The sequence below is a fragment of the Neodiprion fabricii genome, chromosome 1 (assembly GCF_021155785.1).
Source record: "Neodiprion fabricii isolate iyNeoFabr1 chromosome 1, iyNeoFabr1.1, whole genome shotgun sequence".
In the NCBI taxonomy this organism is placed as follows: domain Eukaryota; kingdom Metazoa; phylum Arthropoda; class Insecta; order Hymenoptera; family Diprionidae; genus Neodiprion; species Neodiprion fabricii.
The window spans coordinates 32,310,912-32,335,431 of record NC_060239.1 but is presented as its reverse complement, the minus strand read 5'-3'; the positions used below and the strand labels follow the sequence as shown (position 1 = coordinate 32,335,431).

The window sequence follows — 24,520 nt, the reverse complement described above, 5'->3', positions numbered from 1 at the left end:
CGTATTCATTGCACATTATGCAAGAACCAAAGTTCGGCTTTATGTGTACCACCTTGAATTATCAATGAATATTTAAAATAAGTATTGTTACCTCGACTCTGGGATGCTCCACACTTTTACATATAGTAGTTCTTGTAGCATCTCAGGTTTATTGGTGAAGCAACGCACTTTTTACATAATTTTGATCTTCACTAATCTCTTATAATCCGAAAATCCGCACCGCAATAACACTCGATTCTACACTCACTTGTTGTGCTGTGGATGTCTGAACCGACGATATAAACTTGCTAACAATGCAACTGCGCATTTGCCGAAAATCAGAAAAAAAATAATTATATTGACACTCGACGCACTGCCGAGCCAAAAATAGACAACACTGAAATCTGAAGTTACACAAAACAATGAAATCTCGGGACACGAAATTCACCTTCAACTTTCGCAAGATATTCTTATTTAGTAACTCGGTTTTCCTTCAGACTACACGGTACTCCTCGTGTATTATTTACAGATGAACATGGGGGAAATACACTGATCGAACAATGTCACACAACCTGAACAACGCGGTTTGAACGTTGAATTAATACTGAGAGCACATGATCTTGCTTCGATTTCTCGGAAACGACTGATGCCGCACAGCGCTCGGAACAGATTTTAAAGCTGTTCTTCCCCTCTGCTTCCCCTCTTCTGGCCCCAACTCGATGGGTAGAGGGACAGAGAGAGCGGGAAAATTATTATCTTCTGTCCTTTAGAGAACTGATTCGAATCCGTTCACGGGACGCTTACACCATTAATTACGCTCTATTTTATATATCTCTATGGTCTCAACGACCGGGTGAAAACACCACGTAAGCTACACGCAGCGCGATTAAACGTTTAGAGCATTGCCGTAACATGCGACGTTAGGCAAAGTATGAATTCTCCAACCACTTAGGAATATTTCTTGAACGGGATTTTCTCAACTTTGCAATTTCACTCTGCAACGATATATTTACGGCGTGGTTAGTTGCTTGGTTGATTATACGTGATACTGCTGATACTCCCAAACCCGGCCAAAACCGGCAAACTAGTTACGCAAAATAACACACAGTATTAGTCTTTTAATGGACGGTGGGAAATGTCAAAAATGAAATTACAGAATCGATCCCTAGGAGAGCCATCTCTAAGGGCTTGAAAATTTCTCCCCACCACTCATTGGATCTGCAATATCAGCGCCATTGGAGTTGTTGATGCCGGATCAAATGTACAGAGACGGGACACCTTTACTCCAGTCTACATACTTACTGCAGCTAATGTCTCATACATTCGGTATGCTTCGAGAAACTTCGGTGACAATCGGGTTACGTCATGGTATTGTATAGTGACGTCTCGTAAGCAATTTTCCCATAGATCGCGTCCAATGCCGTCCGAGCTGATGGTTGGCTGATTCTGTTTAACCCAGTATCCTAATTGGGAGATATTTCCCGCCAATATTCCGGAGAGGAGTGGATTATTTTCGGGCGCCAAAACGCACACGCTCGTTGCTTGGTGCCGGGTGCTGTGTGTTGTGTATTTTTCCACAAATTTTGTCGAAGAATGCAAGAAAACGCGAACGGTTTGTAGATAAATATTCGACCGTGCACCACAATACTTAACGTGGCATTATTATCAACGAGACACTGAACAACTGGAAAACGTAAGGAATTGGCAACACGTCCAACGTGCCACAGCAACACCCGGGTTGCATATTTCGGAAACGTCGGAAGCATCTTGTAAACTGCGAAAGATGTTGAGCGTAGCAACAGCAGCGGTTCACCGAAATATACGGCCAAAAGCCACTACCACGTCACCAACTTCACCCAATATCAGTATGTATACAAACCTACCTAACCTCAATTTCATTTATGTGGGTCAGCTAACATGTTCTTTCTTTCTGTCAATAATGATTCTTGAATAACGGGATTTGTTGACAAGGATAAGATGATAACGTGATTTTTTTCACCACTGTTGTATTTCTACTCATTTCACTGATTCGCAGAAGTCCTGCTGGTAATGTTACGAGAGCTACGTCATTGCGATACCATTTTACACTTGAAATGAACTTTCCATTAACGTTGACTTTCCATTAAGCACTAATAAATCTTCGTCTTTAGCCCGGAAAAATTTGTTCATTGGTTATTTATTTTGTTCCTATTTTATATCTCTGGATACGTGACTTGTCTGAACCGGTATACTTTCAGGCAATGACAATTTCCTACAGCGATATAACAAATGTGTCCAAAAACTTTAAGTAACAGCTGAGATACTAGTGCAGAATTACATTAAGAATTTAAAAGAATCTTTAATTACTCACCGAACAAATCACCATATAATTTAATTTAAATTTTCAAATTTTTGTTTAATATGATGGAAATGGTGTCTCCTATAAATACTGATAGCTTATCGCTTTTTTTTTTAAACAGTGGTTGACACCAGTTGTACCTGGAATGCAAGAATAACGCAATCTGCTAAGCGGAGACGTAATCATCAAGGTCCTTGTAGCGCTCGAAAGAAATTAATTCCGAGTCCTACGGAAGATTTATCTTTAAATTTAAATCTCAATAGTAGTGAAATCACTTTGACACCCATAAAGAAGACTATAGGTAACACAGGCATTGCTGATCGAAATAATTATCATCAAACACCTAGCGATATCACACATAAAAATGATAGTAACAAAACAAATGATGCCACTTCCATGAGAAAGTGTAATGACGTTTATCTTATCGTAGAAGTACACGATAATACTGCTCCAACAACAAAAAATGGAGCAGTCAAAAGTGACCACACAGAATCAAAAAATTGCTCTTTGATGCCCTTTGTGAATTCAGATGAGATAAGTATTCGACCAATAGTTAAAAAACCGATTCATAGGAAAATTCAAAAAGATGATGGAACTATTTTGAGGTCTGAGTTAACGATAATCAAGCCTAGTTCTGGAGCAACTTCAGAGCCAGCATCTATGAATGTGCTCCACACCGCAGAAATACAGGTGCAAAGCAAGTCTACTAGTCCGAAAACTCCTGTTTCAAAAGCCACAAAGTGTACAAACCCGGCATCTATTAGTACTGTTGAAGCAAATAGTAGTTTTGGGAATGCTTTGATTACCACAGAAAGTTTCTATAAAAAATCAGCTGCCCAAAGACCGACAGCAACAACACCACTTTCACTGTCAAAAAAAAATCCAAATCAGTCCAAATCTAATTCATCCATTGGTATAAAGTCAAAGATAGCAAGAGCGGTTGAAAATTTAAAAAACTCATCGGAAAATTCTATAAATATATTTTCATTAAACACAAATGATCAACCAAAATCAAAAACGAGCAAACACATTGTGAATTCAACTCCAAAGGTTGCAGTCATCATAAATCCTGTTGTGCCGAATCTCCAGGAAATATGTACCGCCCACAATAATTTTGATGCATCTGCTATTCCGGAGGAAATGTTCAATCCCTGGAATGGGGATGATCTTGAAGAAAGTGGATCAACCTCCCTTGGCAGCATTAAACGGTTGGAAATACTGAAAGTACCAGATGACAGGTTGCTTACAGAAACTAATTTACAAGAACCATATCACTTAACTGGATTCCCAAACCCACCTGGAGAAAACAGATGTTGGTTAAATGCAACCTTGCAAGCATTATTTGCCATGCCCCTGCTAGATACATTCCACCACTACAACTTGCAGGATTGTTCAAAATTAACAAAATATTTGATCACTACCAAAGTACATTGGATGAAGGGTACCAGTGGAAGGGAAAAGGCATATCAAACTATAAAGTGAGTGTATCATCGATCTATTGGCAATTCATATCGACTACTTTGACACTAGCACTACATAGCGTTTTTTTAAACTTGACCTTTTACATTAAAAAATGTAAATTTTATTACAGTTTTCAGAGAAGTAATCACAATTGTGTTCCTTTTCCTGAGGCTTCAATGTAATCTTATTACAAATAGTCATAAAACTTGAGTGTGATGATTATAAAGTATTACACCTTTTTTAATTGTGTAACTACAGCAAATTTGAGACAAAAATAATTACTTGACTTACTGCACTGGTTACATCGGTGTGAAATACAACTTGAAAAATCTTGTGTTCCAAAAATATATCGGTGTGCATTCCTCCTTGAAATAGAACAATCTTCATTTCTGTGCATTTGAGCAGATAATGACACTGAACAAAAAACGTTTAGTCACTTTAAACGGAAACTAAGACTTTTATCACATTCTTGGTTTTAGCATTATTCACCAACAATCTAGTCACTGCTCGTTGTGAGTGAAAACTTTCACTATATGCAATTTGAAGTCAAAGGCTCTGCAATTAGCAACCATTTATATTATAATTACTGGATAATAATCAATTTCGAGTGACCACTTTTCTCATTTTTTTAAAATGACATGACTGCTATTCTGTACTGCTTTTACTATATTTTTCGTAATGTTTTATAGTTCAAGTTTTTTCTGAAGCAGATCACGAACCATTCATTGAAATGAATGTTATTGTTTGGATTCATCTAGATTCTTCCACTTCTGTATTACATTTTATAGTTCACATTCTAAATAGTTATTGAAATATGGACATGACGTAGAGAGAAACCTGAAGCATAGTGAGAATTCGACCTAAATGAATACAATGAAATTCAAATCATGACGTGATTTTCAGGTTATTAAAAGAAGAACTTGGTGTACTTGATGAAACATACCCCTCAGAGCGTCAACAAGATGTATCTGAATTTCTCATGATTCTGCTAAACCATATTAAATCAGACTTAGGAAAGTTGATTTCAGCTGAAGAAGGTGTAAACGAGATGGAAAATGTACCGAAAAATCAGCAAGATTCCCATAAAATATTGAAGACACCTCAAACACCTAACAAAAGACAACCGTTAGCAGATATTTCTGTACCACAATATAACGGTATGAAAAGGAGCCACAGTCTTGGAGATCCTAACCAAAGCCCTAAATTTAAAAAACTAGCTTTGAGTCATAGTGTTCAGGATTTGCTAAGTCCGAAATTACGTAAATTGTCCAACCCATCAGATCCCTCTTACAAAGTGCACACACCACCATTGGCACCAACAAATGATGAGACAATGTTGCATAAAAATCCTGTTGATGAGAACTTCCAGCTCCATTTAATGGAACATTATACTTGTAAAGGATGTCAGAAGCATCGCCAAAAAAAAGTAGACAACCTTATGCTTTTTGTCGACATTCCTTCAGACGATATTATGGCACCAATAGATTTGCAAAGAGCCGTAGAGAATATTTTTGCACCAGAAGAGAGACATTTAACCTGCGGAACATGCAAACACGATGTTCATATAATGCGTACCACATTTAGGCGTCAACCCAACATTTTAACCCTACAGGTGAATAGGTATGGAATGTCCAGTGAAGGAATATTTTCTAAAATAAGCACTGATGTTACAATACCAAAGAATTTGGATCTTGGTGCAACATTCTTGTGAGTATCTAAAAAACAAAAATAGCCCCTTTAAGTTTCGTCTTTTTCAACCCTTAAAATTAGCAATATTATATCTAACCTTGTTACATTTCTATTGATTAATAAGTAGTTTCAAATCTGCTGTTAACAGAAATGATGCACCCAAAAATTCAACTGCGTATGAGCCAATTTGCATAATAGCACATGCCGGTGGCACCATGGACTGCGGACACTACACCAGTTACGTCAGGCATGGAAATCAGTGGTATCATTACAACGATATGGATGTAGCACCCATGACAGAAGAAGAAGCTTTGTCTGCAGCCCAAATGACTGCTTATCTTGTATTTTTTGTAAAATCGGCAGAGCAGGACTCTGATGAGGTATAAGTTTAAGTTTTACAGGTCAGATTTCAACCGGAACAAACACAATATTTCTCATTCAATGAAAGGTCCTTTTCATACTTATACCAGTTCCAAAATTACATTTGGTGATAACTTTCTTAACCAGACAAATTACAAAAAGCAGATTTCATGATAACAGTTATTATCGCTAGCTGTTTGCTAGCTATCCAGATGTTGAATGATTCTCACAATGATACATTGTATTTAATATATTTAATTATTCATTTAAATTTTATTCTCGGGCATTCCATATTTTTTACTGTTAGCATAAAAAAATATGGAAACGTCTCTATTTCGTTATAAAATATTAACGTATCTAATAACTTTACCCACAAAGTGTAATTGGAAACTAATAATTAATTCAAAACTGAAATTTACTCAGCATTTCGGAGTGTTATTTTGGGCAACTTTTTAATTATATAATGTACTAATGATGCATATACATAATTAGGATTCAGAAATCTTGACATAAAGAAAATCGCCGATAATATTCTCTGAGAATATAATAGATTTTATCATTTGGAAATCTAAACGTGTAGTCTTTACAGAGCAATTACCTTAGGAATGATTATACTTTAGAGTAATCAAATTCGAACCAAGTGTGCAACACTTCATATATAATCGTAGAAATGAAGTGATAAGTATTCGCAATAGAACGTAAAATATTTCATATTTTTAAAAGTAATATGGCAGTGAAATACCCATTTTCTTTGCCATTTTATCAACATCCTAAATGGGATCTATAAAAAAATTAAATATCTTCCCCGTCTATATAAATCCAATAGCTCTTTACTAATTTCTATTAGCACTAAGTCCTGTATTTATTACGCGTATTGAACCAACCACTCTCATGTGCACTTCTTAAAAGAGAGAACATTATAATTTAGTTTGCATGTACAACTTGAAGGCATGTGCGAATGTCGAAATTAAACGGTAACCTCGAGGTTGTACTTCAGTTTTTCGATAAAAAAATTCAAATACACCCTTTTATTAGTGTAATGTTATACGTACATATTTCGTAAATTATGTTTAAAATAACTGTGTTTTGAAGTATATATTACCTTGAACTGTATATAACTTTCAAGTTCGCAGTAAGCTCTTAGTGCCTTGTCCAAAGTTTTGTATATATTTTAACTTTTGATATTGGTGAAAATAAAAATAAAACCGTTACCTACCTTGATTGACGTTGTTTCAACTTATTATTACATTACTTAGTAAATATGTTACACACCGTTCTCCAATAGACTTGAAAAACCAATTGCCTTTCCGCAATAACTCTAATCATGTACACCGCACCTACAATGAATATTAATCAGAGAAATGCTGGATTTGTATACAAAGAAAATAAGCGTAGTAAACCCTTGTAGGAATTGAACAATGTATAATAGTTGTCTGATTAAAATCTCTTACGCAAATCACGGTGACAGCGTGTTATCAGAAAATACTTCAACATAACTAATTTTTAATGATGTGTTGTGACAAATCATGTTTTGCTATAAATGATCCACAATTGTCCCAAATATCATATCTAAAATGGTTTGCGGCTTGACTTTTCTAGAATGTGCTGCCATTTATTAGAAACTAAAAATATAAATAAATTAATGAGTTGCAATAGCAGTTCTTTCAGACAATATTCACTGCACTTGATTCGATACGCATTGCCACTAAAACCACAGATTTCGCTCTATTCTGTAAGGAAAGTATCAAGTGGAAAGATTTTTACTGCAAACAGTCTTAAAATTTTATTTCTCATTTATTTTCTAATGTTTGCAGCAGTAGCAGCAAGAACACTTAACTCCAAAGCACAGCTAATCATGTATTTCTTCACAACAGAATTTGAAAATTGAAGTAATTGAAATGTTTTAGCGTTTGTACAATTTTTTTACTTTATTTTATGGTAAATTTGGTCATTGCATATCTCTTCAGTGCCAGATTGTAATATAATGCAGAGGCACGAAAGGCACAGGACTTACGTTTCGAGGATTAATACTATTTTTAGAGCATTCACAGCTCATACTACGAATGATTTCAAACTGCAGTAAAATATATATAACGGGTTGCAAGCGACTTAGAAAACGAATTCAACGTATTTGATATTGGATACGTTGTATAGCTAGTTTGCCTGCGACTTACACATTAAATGTTGGTTCAATAGAAACCTGGTGTCTGACTTCCGTCAGAATGGCTTGTATTTATTGACATCAGTTATAAGAACAAACTAGTTCCGTGTTATATGTACCAAACTATATATTGGAATAAAATTGAATATTACTGTTACTAGTGATGTGTTTCAGTCTTTTTTTGAAGCAGCGGTGTGAAGTGACATGCAATAAAAAATTTCATATTAACCAGGTGTATAAATCCAATGTTTGTCCCAGAATACAAACTTGTTCATGCAGTAAGTGTCCTCTGCCAAATTTATCATCAGTATTGGAGTGTGTAATAAGTATAGCATTTATCAATATTAATACTCATCAGCATAAGTTTATTTCGACAACTGCACCACAAAAACTTGAATTCCTCTATTAAGAAAGTTTTCTGATTTAATTGATACTTTGCATAAACATTTATTTTTATTTTCAACAGCGATTGGTGTCGACATCGATGATAAACTGTAATCAAATCAATGATGTTTCTCTAGAATAACAGAAGATTGATATCCAAAATCAATATAAATATTCAGTAAAAATATACATCTCACATTTAGCAATACTGAAGCCCTGTCTGTGATATTTTTTTACAAGCAAGAATTTTGCATTTATACACCTTATTAATGGGTATGTATACATGTTATACGACCAGCATAATCAGTCAATAAAGATTATACCACTTTGTGATTTGTCAATTGACCCAATGGGTGGAGTGAAGTGGTGATCTTTTTAATTTCCTGTTGTGGGAATTTGACGTATAATATCGTATTATGGCAAACTCCGAAAAATATAACAATATCATTAGAAAGCACGGAAGTCGGTTTCTCAAAAGCGTTCAAGTATCCAAAAACATGGGAAGGCTAAAGTTTATTTTGAAAATTAGATAAAATCAGTAAGCGTGAAATATCTATCCGATCAATAAAAGTTTTCTTTGTGTGCACTAGCTAATGTGTTTAATATTACTTTGAACAACATTTACGGTCAATGTGAAAATCAATAAATTTACTTTAAATATTTCAAACGCATTGTTCTATTAAATGAAAAACTCACTATAGGGTATATAATTGCAGTTACTTGATTGTGCAAGTCAACTGTAATTCAGTATCCATTTGCATAGCAGCCAGTGTTCACATTTTTTCTTTTCAACAAGGAAGCATAGATTTCATATTTCAACTGAAATCAGACACAAATTATTACAATCAGTTCGTTATATTATTAAATCTAATCAACTAAGAACTTGCATTTCAGAAGCCGACATCTTTGATCATGACAGAGAGAACGAATAGTTTACTTTGCAGATATGAAAAATATTTATTCAATAATTAATATATCTCGGTAATAGTCTGTAGGTATATTTTTACAGTTAACGAGGCTTCTAAAGACGATGTTCTTCTACAAGTTATTTACAAATATCAAATATAGTGAACTGCTGACCAAAGTGATGAAATGAGAAATTTTGAACAATATCAACAGTCTCTTTTCTCCAAGCATTGAAGTACAACGCAATGTTGTAGTCGAGATCCTATCTTTTACACATAATGCAATATTCAAAATTGGTGTTTAATTTACATGTTTTCACATACGACCTAAGTAATTTAATAAAACTGTCAAAACTGTTTTAAAAAATAGTATGCAAGTCAACGCTTCATCATTATTGAAATATTTCCAACCGAAAATCTGAAAGAGTTCTGCTCAACTTAAATCATGACCGATAATACTCCAATTATTTTAGTCAGTCAGCCATGTTACATAATTTTTTATGTATTTATGTTTGAATCCATACACGCAAAATTCTTTGAGTGAAAACGATAGGGTAACATTGGCACAAGTGATTTGTTAACATAAATGTTAACAAAGATTGATAAATTACGTGTACGAAATATTGAATAAAAAATTAACAAAAAAAGAAAAATGGCTGGACTCATAAAAACGACCAAATACCCAGGGATTCACTGTGTTTGCTGAAATGTGTCACTGTTCCTGCTAGATACCTAAATTAATTCAAAACTACTTCGTACATCAACTATTTCTTGAATCCAATTATGAACTCCAATTTTATCAGGCAATAATTTTACCGTCAGACAGGGTGCCTCGTGAGACCAAAAAGTAAAAGCAGAATACAGGAAAATTAACATTTATTTTTCAACCGTTGGAACGAACTGCCAATTAATTTATAACAACGCCGTTGAGCACAGTATTGAATGGAATTCGTTGACAAATAGCAAGTAATTGGCCCAGCCAATTGATACACCTTCGAATTTAAACCTAAACATTAATACTAGCACTCTAGAATGTTTGATAATTGATAGTACCATAAGGTAGTATAATAGAAATGAAAAAGAAAAGAAAAAAAAAGAGACAAGCTAACCTGGTAAATTTACACTCAGAGAATTTAAACATAAATTTATCAGACATTACCTGGGCTTACTCATTAGCCAAGTGGAAGAAAAGAAAAGACAAGCTCACTAATTAAAAAATTGCGAGTATATTGGCTGTCTTGTTAACTTTGTTGATGCTTTATCACCGAAATATGCAGTTTCTTGGAAAAGACACATCATCTTTTGATACCGTTACATTTCTGGGTCTTCATTCAGTATTCACTGTGATATACACACATGCTGATATCCAACATACAACACTCATGCATTTTTTTAGAGTTCGTTCATTGTACATTCTCACACTCGAAATCTCGGCACATATTTTTTGTTATTTAGCAGGATTTCGCTAAATAGTTTGCTTCCTGGATTATCTTTTTTTTTTCTCAAATCATTCTTGGTATGAACTATACGTCAAACAATACATGACTGATATACATGGAACAAAACTGGTGCACAATGTGGACTGAAAATGAGGGTTACGATGAATGTATAATCATGGATTCAAGTGACACTATCACCTATAACTATAGAATATGGTACTGCTAATTCGTGACAAGGAGGAACTTGAGTGACATAAAAAAAGTTTTATTTTATAGCATTTAACGTAAGTATGTAAACTCAAAACAAGGATTAAGTTAGTTCAATATCAATCTACTGTAAATAAACGTAGGATTGTTGAGTCGAGTCATGTATTGTTCAAAGTAACTTACATAGCTGTGGTTTAGTCATCGCTAATCCACTGTTATTTTAATTAATAATTTATAAGGGGATACTTTCTGCTAAAATTATCATTCAGGACTATAATATACTATATACAAGGTGTATGAAAAAAACTTAATGTTTAAAAAATTTAACGAGGTCTTGATGCTCCTTTACAACTGTTTTTTGTCGTTTTGTTTCTGTCTCTCTTTCACTTTTTCTCGCTCTATCTCTTTCCCACATCAGAGGGTCCAGTACATACATACATACAATATACTGTCTGTAGCTCATCCATCTAGATGCTAAGCTGTAAAATGTTACCCATTAATCAATATACGACTCAAAATTATATTATGTCGCAAATGAATCGAGGGTAAGAATTTTTTCGTTTTAATCACATAAACGGAGGCTGTCTGATAAAGTTCCAAAATAATCAACAACATAAATTTTAGCTACGACATAAACTATATGCATATATCCATCTTTAGAATGAGCTTCAGAAGTCTATTGGAGTTGCATACCATTACTGGCTAGCTCGTTACTCAAACCAAAAACATACAGTAATAATAATTAATAATTAATAATAATAATAATAATAATAATCAATTATCATAAATTTAAAAGAAATAGTTTCAATCAACCGACTGATCAATTAATAGGGAATAGATAATAAAAATCACTAATCAATTATAACGTAAGGCAATATGTGGAGGATCTGGTCATTGTAGCTGGGCCGTGCCAGCATCTCGTGCCATTCCCGAAACTCTCTGTCCTTTTGACTGACACGATTATCACTATTCTGCACGTTCGTAGATCCATATGTACCATCGCTAGGAGTATCTTGCATTTTACTCGTAGACAAGTCACTCGCGACCCTTTCCATTACGTCCATATTTGACACTTCGTTCTTACCATTTTCTACATTCAAGGTTAGCTTAGGCTGAAAATTGCCGTTGAGACCTTCCACCTGTTGCGTATGAAGGATATCTAAATCTTCAGCTGATATCTCCCGTTTCGGACATGCTATAATTTCGCTGTCATCTTGTTCATCTTCAGGATCACTCCAAACAATCGCGTTTAGATCAAGGGGAGGCAGTTTTGCTAGAATCTCTTCCACCGTTAAGTGCTTTGGTGTTCTCGAAGGACTTTCTCGAGATTTTAGGTTTAGATTAGCATCACCGCCACCTATATCTCGATACCTCGATACTTTGTGATCACTATCATCGGATTTTAACCGTGTTTGTAAAGCACCGTCACCCGCCCCACGTAAGACATCGTTTTGCGACTGTAAATATTTTGTGACATGTTCACTATTACTCCTCAACACATCTTCTGTACTAGGTGGATCTTTTCTACTCTGACTAGATGTCACGATCGAATTTGAATGAGATCCTCTTGCTTGGAGGTCAGCCAATAATTCTTGAGTTGTTTTTAATTTCGGATTTCGTGACATGCTGGCCAACTTTTCTTTAACATGATCTTCGACCAGCTGTTGCTTCTTTACAGACTTACTTCCCTTTTTTCGGCCCCTTTTCTTAGGTCCTATAGGAACTTCTGATTCCACAATAGGTTCCACAGACTTTTCGGGAATTCGCTCTTTTGACAGAGGGCTAGGCACTTGCGAATTTAAGCTACTGTTGAAATTTTCTCCATTTAAACGCTGTCGTTTCATGAACGGTTCAACAGGAGTCCTAGTTGTGTGTGAATTTTCAGAATCCTCTTTTCGGAGACGTTTGTTTGAACTGTGAGTGCGTGGGACAGCGTCTGTCACATGATTTTGTATGGCCGGCCCGATTTTGGGAGATTCGTCTAGGTTTGGTCTGTGATTAGTTGTCACGTTGATCATAGGTTTGTTTGGAGTTATATGTGGTGATCGTGAATGGTCACTATGCACTGATATAACTGGACTCAGCACCTGAAATTATTTGAGATATTTCTCAACGACCGATTCATTCAAACAAATTACATTTTTTCCAGTGACTTTCCACTTTCTTCCATTTTATTATATATTATTTCATATTATATATCGAGAAGGCGAAGCAAATTTAATGATAACATTAAAATAAATTCAGAAACAAACCCGCAATGGTGTTGTATCCTTTACTAAAGGGCTCTGTGGTTTCAGGCCTCTGAGGGCAGGGCTTTGAGGCTTTAAAGATCTCAACGCTGGACTTTGAGGTTTTGCACCATTAAGAGCCACTGGTGCGGTATCAGCCAGTGTGGGCTGCGGTGTGGTATGGGCTGAGGGCAAAACCATATCTCGCCACCGACGTACCAGATCCTTGGCCCTTTTAGCCAAGGCATCGTTGCTCGTCTTACGTCGGAGCTCATTGATATATTTTCCAAGCCTTGTGATCTGGAAATAACAGTGGAGCTGAACATTGAATCACATTTCAAGAATTCAACAGTTGCCGAAATTCAGCAAACGTTTGCAATTATTTGAGATATTGGAGTTATAGATCTAAACTGTTGGAATATTCCATGTGCAAGTGCGATACAAAACTATTATTTGTAATCACACTACAGAAATTTATTGTACGGGCGTGTATCTAGGAAAATCGGTAGATCCATTTATCTCCAGGGTTCAAAATGCAATTACACTTCAGCCAGTATTTTTTTACAAACAAAACTCAATCAAGTACCACTGTCACATGTTGTTTTATAATGTAGGAACTGAAGGTCCAGCCATTTAGTATGCCTTCACATAATACTGTATTTGCGAATATTCAGCTGTGCAATTGGCTATATTAAAGTTTCGACGCCTGATGTGGCAAGTAATTTCTTGTTAAGCAACATAAATTGGCATATATCGAAACAAAGTGATATCGTTTGTCCTTTACGTTAGAACCAACAAATTTCACCACCTTGTCTCAAAACATGTCGCCTGGTAGAGAAATACATAACATCTTAGCCCATAATCCAGAAAAAATACATGACTTTAACTTCAAACTTGAGGTATTGCAACAAACACTTTTTCCATAGTAAGTAGACATGAATTGGAAGTCCAAATATTAATCGAATAGCTTTGTCACAAAATATACTAATAAATTAATTATGGATGGGCAAGCAGAATTTTTCCATCCACACACGGCATAGCAAGGTAAGTTTACAAATACAATAAAAAATGAACTTGTTTATCAAAGTAAACGTTATTATTGTTTTGTTTTTACATTCAGAAAAAGTAAATAATGCAATTATAATATGCTAGATAATGTGCGCAGTGAATAAATAAACGTGATAACAGGGTGTCTAGTGTGATGCCTGATGTGAAAATTCCCATTTAATCCCGATCAATGTTAGTAAATTACTCTACACTCAGATAATCATATCCCTATTATCTGTTGTATCATTAATTTATAATTGCTGAATAATTTAGTTATAAATTCGAAAATGCATAAATCCAATAAGCTATACAAAAATTCCAATTTTTCAATTAGGAAAAAATTATACATGTTTCAATCATATCCAGTCTTATGAACCATTTTTCAGCAGAATGGTATAAAAACACCAGCTTTGACACAAATCCCGATGTCCTTGCGAAATTCTCGGATATTTCTCATATTATCAGTAGCACTTTCAAATTCTCGTTTAATTTCCAGCTTTCCAGGATTCCCCCGTCACTCGACACCCTGGTAAACATTCTACATAATGTTTGGTATAAAACAAAATTATAATTACACATGTGGTATTGCCAAATTTAAAATATGGTATATAAATAATTAATGAAATCATGTAAATTAGCATGTACAGATTAGAGGAACAGTGATAATTTTATGACAAAATTTTTAAGAAAATTTTACTGTAAAGTCAAATATTTTAGTTCTGTGTTGCTTTATTGGTTAAAGTTTTTGTGAAGCAAGTCCTGTACATGATGAATTAAATGAACAAAAATGTGTCGAGTTCAAGAAATCATGCATTGCTATGTAGTCATTTTTTAAAATGACTTGTTAATAAAACGGTAACTTGTAGAAAACGTATGTATCAAATTGTTATCATTTACTAAACACCCCTGGAAGTATGATACATATTTTTAAGACATGAACTGTAATCTGGTACAATCAATTGAGCCCCATTGAATTGAGAGTTTAATGCAAATGTTTTATTATTAGTAAATGCTTGTTTCGATTGATAAATACTTATATATTCAGAATTTGCTGTAAAGGATAATTTTTCGTAAGAGGACACTTGATGTAATTTACCTCAAGCACTTCTTTGGTAATCGTCGTTTTTTCCAGGGCCGTGATGACTTCCACAACAGCTCCCATATCGACAACCTGAAAAATTAGTGGGTACAATATTAGTCGGTCGCCCAAACTAATTACTTATGAAAAACTGATAATAAAACAAGAAATACTTGATCAGAGCTATAACTAACTGTAATTACAGAAATTTTTGATATTTCTATATTTTCTGGACCGAGTATTCATTTTTACAGTACAATTTTCAAAATATTTATGCAAGCTATGCATGCAAAAAATTTATCTAAACTAAAACTCCTGAGAGATCTGCAAGATAATTTTTTGTGTTGAAGTAGAAAAATTTAATATGCTCTGTAAATCGTAACACAAACATCTAATGTCAGGCATTGCAAACCTAACAATTCTTTATTGCATCAGTTATGTGTGTATATATATATTTAAAAAGTCTGCCTATTTAAACTCCACAAAGGCATTAAAAATTAGTTAGGATGAAGCTAGTTTATAATTATTCAGATAATACGTAGGGTATAAGATGTTATGATCTCAACCCTCGAAGGGTAAAACATACTGGCAGAGCCATTAGGTCATTGTGTGTTGCAGTATTCTGATTATAACGGTAAAATGCAGACCGATCTTGATTTAACCTCCATTCTGTGACTTTAGCATGACTCCATAGAGACACCGTGGTTAAAAAATATCAATATTATATTGCAATTTCTCCGACTTTCGTGATAATACTAAAATTCCTTGACTTCTTGGATTTTCAGATTTAACTGAACTCTCTTAACGGAATATTTGAAGTGAAATTAATTTTAAATAAGTAACACAAAAAATTTTCCATAGCAAATTATTCCAAGTTTGTCACAATTGTTGAAAAAATTATGGAAACAATTCATGTCAACGGAAACACATTTGAGTAACATATACAGGGTGTATGCATGTAACGTGAAATAATAATATCTATATAATGTTAATACATGACGATTTTGCATCCAAATAGCTGCATTTCGAAATGTTCCTTTTTCTTTCACACTTATCTCCTACCATTATGGAAAGAAAGAAGAAGAAATACTAAAAGACAAGGTAGAAGTTACATGTATAGATATCATCTGTAGGCTATCAAGGAAATAACCTCGAAAATACTGCGAATATAACCCTCTGCAGATGAGAAAATCGTGCACAAATACAACGGGGATAGAATGGTACATTTGCACTGAACATCTCTGCACAAAATTGATTTATTCACCAGCTTTTAGTTAGTAGTCGTTGAAAAAATTAATGCTATGGAAGACTAACACTAAGAGTCGAAATATCATACGTGTGTACACTGTCTACTTGATTGCAACATGTGAGTGTATTGGCAGAAGACTGTATCAACTCGGTAATATGGATTAATTTTAATTCTTGGTAGCAATCATCTCTGTATTACCAGAAACAGCAATGTAACATTTTGGACAAAAGTAACGAGAGACAGCAGCTGACCGTTCAACACCACGGACTGTACTTACACTGATCATAAATAATCAACGCACATATCGGAGATGATGGATTGAAAGTACAACATGAAACAGGAACTTTTATACAACTTCGATGGTAATTACTTGAAAGACCCATCAATGAGGGTGGGTAGTGGTTGTGAAATTTGTTGCCCTTGAATAACTGTAACTGGCGTTTGGAATATTTTTTGAAAAAAGTATATATAACCCTGTATTGGAATATATGCTAGAGTGATGCTGCAGATTGAGGTTACATCAATCCTTATCCCTTCGTACATGTTACTAGTTCTCTGTGAATCTGAGCAACTCTGTGGTGGTGTGCGAGAGCTCGCACACGCCACAGAGGCCCGATAGCCGTTGGTGAGCGGATGGACCCGCTGTGACGGTAAGTTTTTCCCTTACTTACATTGTATTCCTTGTCAAGGGATTTCAACAATCTTTCCGTGAGCTCGGTGCAGTATCTCTGCATCAGGGGGGCGCGCTTGGGGCCCTCGCAGGGAGCTTAGGTTATCGGAAAATCGGCTCCACGCACGAGTGTCGCGAATTCGAGCGCGGGGGGCCAGCAATGGCGGCGACTGAACTGCTCCGCTCGCATGCCCTCCCTGCCTCCCGAGTGCCTCCTCGCCGTGCATCGTCCCGGCACTTCGGCCCACTAGCTCCTCTACCGGTCGAGCGTCCGACTGTCCCTGCAACACCCCTTCGGCACCGATCGGCCCCAACTTTGCGACTTTCGGCCACCTTCGAACCCCTTCGGATAATTCCGCCTTCCCCCACCGCCGCACGAACCGACACGAAGCTGACGACATCGCGTTCGCGACCCGCCCCACCATCGTCCGACTCGACTCCTGACTGGTTGCGTTTACTTCGCCACTTATCACGAGATCAGATCCATAGACTTAAATCAGATACGTATCCATCTTTCGAGATAATTATTTCGAAATTAATGTCTCCCATACCGATGAAAACTTTATTAATTGTAAATACCGCTACTTAACCTCATTTTCCTTATTAATGCCGCGTCTCACTTTGAATTGAAGTATTTTGATTTTTCAGAAAAGTTTACTTTTCTCCGTATAGATAAACTCTAAAAAAAGAGACTAAGTCCGTCGTAAAACTGCCGTCATTCATTGATTCGTTGTCGTCAAGAATTCATGCATCCTGCGATGGAGACTTGAATAATTGTTTGGAGTAATTTATTCGTCGTTTTATTCGACCTTTATCATCATTTAATTTCGTTTTTTATTCATCCAAATCGAGGTTAAATAACAGATAATTTCAATCTAGATAAATCTGATCGAGGAACAAAGATCCCCACCATACGGGCTATGACGAAGCAGCACTGCTTTGTGCCGTTACGTATACACACGCAGCCACGGAATTATTTAATGAATTTCTCAGGAGAAATGTTAAACACCGTCACTAAGTTCACTTGAACAATTGATTTTCACTTTACACTTTCAGCACGGCGAACTGCAAAATGATATAACTTGTATATTTTAGGTGGAAATTTTTAGGTTGCAGTTTACGAGGATTTTATTTGGGATGGCGTGACGTCACCTTTACGCAACCTTTTAATGGACGATTGTTCTATATACAACCGACGGTTTTGCTGCGATTGCAAATTCCGAAAAACAGGCTAAAGTCAATAATCCGAATGGACATACTTTACAAAATGCGCCGTTTTTTAAAATTTCCTACACAAAACACTTTTAACGTTTATGTTCAACCCGTCAGATTATGCGAATTGGCCTATATTATCGACTTTTTTCCCTCCCAGCTGTATCGACGAGTGTGAGGTTATGACATATAAATCAATACGTTAACGTTACAGCACCACAACGTATTGACCGAAAACCCAAATTACTTAAGTATCCAAACGATATCACATGTTTACGAGTCCTCAGTAACTCGCCACAATCAATTTTTTCACTTTTCATAAATCGTACATTTAATTACGAAATTTCACGAAATTCTTAAGTCACACTGACGTCACGTAGCCAAGAAAGATGGCGTCGCGAATCGCAGCGGCTGCCACTGTACGGGCCGTCAAGAACCGTAGAATTATTCCCACTCGAGCTGCATTGGTTTTAGTGAGTTATTGGGCATTTATAGACTAAATGGAAATAGTTCTTCATTAAAAAAAAAGTTGCAATCGTCTCGAAAACTGATACTTCATTATAGTACCCGTTACCTAACCTAGTTATTGTCAAAGTCAAATTATATTGGTCTTGACAAACATTAAAAATTTTTCAGTCTCCGAATGCTGTGAACAAAATCAAGGAGATTTTAAAGGATAAGAACGAATATGTAAGCAAACAAATAAAAAAAAATAAAAATTTTTCATAATTAAATTCACAATATTTTGAACAAACAAAATCCGAATTTAGCATCTTGTGACTTTCAAAGAACGTATGAAAAAATATGCGTAATACTTTACATTTCCTTTCTTTGAAAGAATTGATACATCTTTATATACGGTGCTATTCTAGCATTGCTTCAAAATTTATTATCACTATTCGTATTACAGTGACACATGTAAGTAAATATATGCTCTTATTGCAGCAATTTTTAGTTGTATATGTATCACTTGTTATTCATTGTTACTGCGTCATTGACTGTCAATATTGATCTCTGTGTTAGAGGTCATAAGAAATTTTTACGTTCCCTTGCATGAATAAAATTAAACTATAACATCTCGCAACACAAATATTCTTACTGTTGAATCCATAAATATTTTTAATACATTGTACTACCCAACAGAACTGTAAATGAATTATCATTATTATTTATCCAGGCTTTCACTAAACTAGAGGATTCTTATTAATATAACTGCAGGTAATGAAATTTTACTTGTTTACAGATTGGTCTTAAAGTGGGAGTACGGCAACGGGGTTGCAACGGACTCAGCTATACTCTTGATTATGCAACACATAAGGATAAACTAGACGAGGAAGTTGTGCAGGATGGAGTTCGTGTTATAATAGACAGGAAGGCACAATTGTCCTTGCTGGGCACAGAAATGGATTATGTGGAAAACAAGCTGAGCTCAGAATTCGTGTTTAACAACCCAAATATCAAAGGGACGTGTGGATGTGGCGAAAGCTTTTCTGTGTAGCTTTAAATTAGTACAAAACTATTAATGCATGTCTGCGATGGTCACTATAGAGTTATTCGGTTTATATTTGTTGCTTTGAAAAAGAAGTACAGAAATTTCACAAATAAAAAATGAGTCACTCTTGATTCAGAGATAGCTTAAAACAATTTTTAGCCAATGAAGAATATGGAGACTGTACTCCACAAGAAAAAGGATCGAGACTTAAACAGACATACGATAATTAGTCAAAATTATAATTCTTTGTACATAATATTCAATCTAGAAGTATTCTCATTTATTTTAGGCAAGTTGTTTGGTTAGGATATGATATATCACGATATTTTATTGTGTTGTAGAAACTTATTTTTGGTAATATGATACGGAGATCTCAATAAACGCCACAGATCTAAATTATGTATCTGTTGCATAATAAATTTTGAACTATTTATTGTTAAATTACGTTTTTGATTTTTTAACCTTCGATGAATCTCCTGGTATTCTTATAATTCGCAATAGAAAATATGAATTTGCATTTCACCTCTTCAAGTCTTCTGATGCTAACTAAATCGGTTCGTAAATCTCACTAAATTTACTACAAATACAAGCTATCATTTTTCTACAAGGTTACAGTTAAAATTTGCTTAGTGGTCTATGTATGTACATGTGCGTGAACAAGAACTTGCTCTGTTTTCTGTTGTCCTATCTATCTTAAATTCACATTACTTCATCTAGAAGTCATATGTTTTCTTAATACACGAATAAGGTATTACGAGTAAACAATATTAGAGTAATTTTGGCTGCTGTTTCAAAGTAGAAATGTCCAAAATTTTACTGGGGCAGCTCATTCTGGTCATCTGGCTACTTAGTGGCGGTCTTTCCGGATTTCTCAGTACCTCATTCTTGGTTTTATCTATGACTCTCCGTTGATCTGCAAATAATTTTCATGATAACATCAAACAATGACGATAACTGAAAAATGGCGTTTCATTTGTAAAAAAAAAAGGATGAAATGTAAGACAAAGCCTGCAGTATATCTCAAGGATAACTAAGTATAAAGAATGAAAGCATCCAAAATATTTGTATTTCAAAGGATAAAATTAAGCGATAACTGCTCACCGTCAACTTGTGGATTATTATTCGTCGGTAGAAGTTGGTATCTTTCGAGGTAACGCATAGTAGCAAATGACATATTGGTGCCTTGGACGTTACTGACCATAAGATGTTTAAGCGTTTCTGCACTATGTTTCTGTAACGCTAGTTCTCCAAGTTGCTCGTCACTCAAGTATTTTAATGCTAATGCATTCATATGCATGCTTGTATCCGTTTCAGACATTGTACTGGTCGCTTGAGTCATATTGCCTCGATATTCCAAACGTGGGTAGTAGGATGAATCAAAAGTAACTCTAATAAAGAATGGAATGTCATTAATTTCATGATTTGTACATGCAAAATAATGAGTATAAATATAAGAATAAATCAAAAATCTGTGTCTGAAATTCCAAAATAAGATAATTGTTAATGTATAAAACTCGGGATATTGAAAAAATTAATTTACTTTTTATTACTTGTATCATTGACATCTGCAGGATCATTATTTTCAGCAAAACTAATTCCAAGCTGCCTTAATTGTTCCATAGTTGTAACTTTAACTGATTCTACTGTTGCTTTTTTTCTTAAATCATCTATACCATTTTTTTTGTCTACTGGCTTTTCCTTGAAGTTTCTAGTAATTGGAGAATTTTGCAAAATTTGATTGACTTGTCCCAAAACGTTATTATAAAATGTCCAACCAACTTTAGGCGTTTGCTTATCTATTCCAATTTCACCCCCATGTTTATCACTTTCTTCGTCACTAGAATATTCTTGCATTTCAACATGTATGCTGGGCTCCGGACTAGGTGGAGGTTGCTCGTTTATCTCTAATTCTCCACTGTTTAGCACTATACTTTCTTCAACGCCATTTTCCGGGCTCATTTTAGCTCGAGATGAAATTTTGTTTCTTTCATTAATATAAGTTGTAGGAGGTTGAAGCAATCTTGGTTCATGAGTTTGGCCAGAGGAACCTTCACTTTCAAAATAATTACCAGGGCTGTCTTGACCGGCAACTTTCTTATTTTTCTTTTGATCTTCAAAACGGTAAGGGGAATTTGATTCTTCCTGCTGCGTGGATGAGTTATAGATTGGCAGATTGTGTTGCTGCTTCACAGCAATTGTAGCTGATCTATGCGGAAGAGAAGAAATGGTCTTTTCACCAGCTTGTGTAAAAAAATGTTGGTCATTAGAATTTCGTCCGTGATGATCAAGAGATCCTGAAGACCTCACTATGGGATAGCATTGTTTTGAAAAATGATCTGTGCGAAAGTTCTGTTTCATCGACATATTTTCAACATTTTTTGGACTTTGTAATGGCCGCGTATTTTTTAATTGTTCCTGTATATCCTGGTGTTGATTTTGCTGAGTAGAAAAGTGATTATTGCTTGCTGTAAATTCTGGATTTTCATGATCCAATAATTTTGTATTACTTTCAGGAGTTTTTCTAACAGGAACATTCTTTGTAATCTTTCTATTTGCAGATTCTGACGATTTAAATTCATCTATCGTTGGACTAGAATGAAAATCACTACTTGGCTGCTGACTCACGGAAAGATGACTTTCAGTGTCTTCAATTATATTTTCTAACGGTAAATTTGAAACTCTAGAAAACACATTTTGACATGCTTGTGAGATATCACCGTGCTCAAGTAATCCCTGATTTTCGTTAGGTGGACATTCTTTATCTATTTCTGCCTGTGTGTGCCCGTAATACTGTCGATGATCTTCACCTTCTGAAGCAAACGGATTGTTTTGTACAGTAAATTCGTAGCTAGTCATTACACCGATGGAAACTTTTTGTTCTAAAATTTTATTTTTCAACTGCTCATCGCGGGTAGCTTGGTTTAAACGTCCATCATTGTTTTGATTGTTGTAGTCGCAAGCAGAATGTATTTTACTTTCTTTAACATTTGTTGAACCAATCATATTCCTTTCTATAGTGCCATTGTGCCTTTGCGGTACTATTAGATCATCTCTAGACAATGGTAAAGTATTTCCAGAAGGAGAACCAGGATTCTTATGTGTGGTTTGAATACTCAACTGAGCATTCTGTTCACAGCTTTTATTTACCAGACCCATATTGCGTGCACAATTACACTTCTCCCGATCTTTGAGGCTCTCTTCTTGAATTTTAAGCAATCTTTCAACTTGAGATTGTAAGGATTTGATTTGTTCACTCTGGTTGTTTATCAATTGTAGCAAATTTTTGACAGTGTCTTCATTTTCATTCCTTGAACCCTGATAATTTGGTAAATATGGATGAGGATAAGGATACCCATATTCTGAATCACAGTATGGTGGAACCTGATAAAATCCGGAGAACATATTACGATGAAAATTTTGATTCATCGATGTTCCAGGATGAAAACTGGAGTTCTGTAAACCAGGATGTAGAAGATCTGTTTGCAATTTGTTCGGTGACTTTGCATAAGGGTTAACACCTAATTTTTGCATTTTAGGATCACAGTTCATATATGTAGGATCAGGATTATGATGCTGTGATCTCATATTAGAATTTGCATGTGTCAAAGAATGTTGGTCATCATATTTATAAGGAGTGTTTGTAATGTTTTGTTGCCTCCCTCTATCAAAATACTGTTGTTCACCTTCCATGTGTTTTAAATTATTCTCAAAATTACCATGATTATGCGGAGTGTTTCTTGACATATGATTTCCGGTAGAAGAGAATGTATGACGACTTTGCAAAACATCTTTGTTATATCCTTGCACGGTACTCAAAGCATCAATCTGCTTTATCAAGCTTGGATCGCTCCTGCTATGTCTTAGCGATTGATTAGTTACCAGATTCTTATGCAATTGATGAGCATTACTTTGACTGTGACACCGTTCTAATGGTGACCCAGCGGAATGACGAGATTTTTGAGTGATATGATCAAGGTTTGATCCAGTTGATGCTAGTGTGGTTTGTTTCCATGTAGCATATGAATCGTACTTATCTATCGACGGTGATCTCCTAACATTGTAGTCAAAGGCTTTTGCATCGTGCGATTTATCAAAGATCAACGACACCTCAGGAACAGATGGAACAGGTGGGCTCTGAAATTTCGAGGATAAAATTCAAGCTCCAAATTGAGTTTTCGACAAAACAGATGGTCCAATAGTTACATCAAAGCAAGGGGCTAGCTTTGGTAATTTTTTGAGAAAAATTGGAGCTCCGAATCGAGTTTTTGATGAAACAGATGGTTCAATACTTACATCGAAGCGAGGAGCTTGCTTAGGTAGTTCCCGTGGTTCAAAATCATTTGAAATATTGCGATGGATGGAATTCATGTTGAAGTGACTTTCAGAGTTCAGCTGATCAAGCTCAGTGATAATGTTTATTCAGAAGTGGAATGAGCATTGATTTCATTTCGAATAATAAAAACCGACGTTACACGGTATGAAGGTATCTCACGTGGCACTATCGAAATGCACCAATAAAACACACTTTGATGATTATTTCGGAAATAGTTGTATAAGTTCAATTATAAAACGGCAATGTCGATGTCGTCCACTGTCACCCAAGCGTCATTTTAAATCCTTC

At 35.3% G+C, this 24,520-nt stretch overlaps 4 protein-coding genes across 5 annotated transcripts; 2 read left to right on the top strand and 2 right to left on the bottom strand.

Moving 5' to 3' along the window:
• Positions 1–1,425: 1,425 nt before the first annotated feature.
• On the top strand, positions 1,426–7,106 carry LOC124174440. The gene is made up of 4 exons (XM_046553608.1): positions 1,426–1,844; positions 2,439–3,795; positions 4,682–5,485; positions 5,616–7,106. The coding sequence occupies exons 1-4, from the start codon at positions 1,763–1,765 to the stop codon at positions 5,851–5,853; spliced, it is 2,481 nt and encodes an 826-aa protein (XP_046409564.1). The 5' UTR covers positions 1,426–1,762; the 3' UTR covers positions 5,854–7,106.
• Positions 7,107–8,332: 1,226 nt separating this feature from the next.
• LOC124174444 (mediator of RNA polymerase II transcription subunit 26) lies at positions 8,333–18,665 on the bottom strand. Its single transcript, XM_046553614.1, has 4 exons — positions 17,197–18,665; positions 15,295–15,369; positions 13,176–13,451; positions 8,333–13,010 (listed from the first exon to the last, which is right to left on the bottom strand). Exons 1-4 carry the CDS (start codon positions 17,257–17,259, stop codon positions 11,775–11,777), a joined length of 1,650 nt encoding a protein of 549 aa, XP_046409570.1. The 5' UTR covers positions 17,260–18,665; the 3' UTR covers positions 8,333–11,774.
• Positions 18,666–18,670: 5 nt separating this feature from the next.
• Positions 18,671–20,340, top strand: LOC124174452 (iron-sulfur cluster assembly 1 homolog, mitochondrial). 2 transcript variants are annotated; one of them, XM_046553629.1, is made up of 3 exons: positions 18,679–18,880; positions 19,044–19,097; positions 19,651–20,340. In XM_046553629.1, exons 1-3 carry the CDS (start codon positions 18,797–18,799, stop codon positions 19,903–19,905), a joined length of 393 nt encoding a protein of 130 aa, XP_046409585.1. In that variant the 5' UTR covers positions 18,679–18,796; the 3' UTR covers positions 19,906–20,340. The 2 variants fall into 2 exon arrangements, with proteins under 2 accessions (XP_046409586.1, XP_046409585.1); XM_046553630.1 differs by lacking the exon at positions 19,044–19,097 and having other exon boundaries at positions 18,671–18,880.
• Positions 20,066–24,504, bottom strand: LOC124174437. The gene is made up of 4 exons (XM_046553605.1): positions 24,193–24,504; positions 21,440–24,033; positions 21,001–21,287; positions 20,066–20,812 (listed from the first exon to the last, which is right to left on the bottom strand). The coding sequence occupies exons 1-4, from the start codon at positions 24,265–24,267 to the stop codon at positions 20,667–20,669; spliced, it is 3,102 nt and encodes a 1,033-aa protein (XP_046409561.1). The 5' UTR covers positions 24,268–24,504; the 3' UTR covers positions 20,066–20,666.
• Between the last annotated feature and the right edge of the window lie 16 nt (positions 24,505–24,520).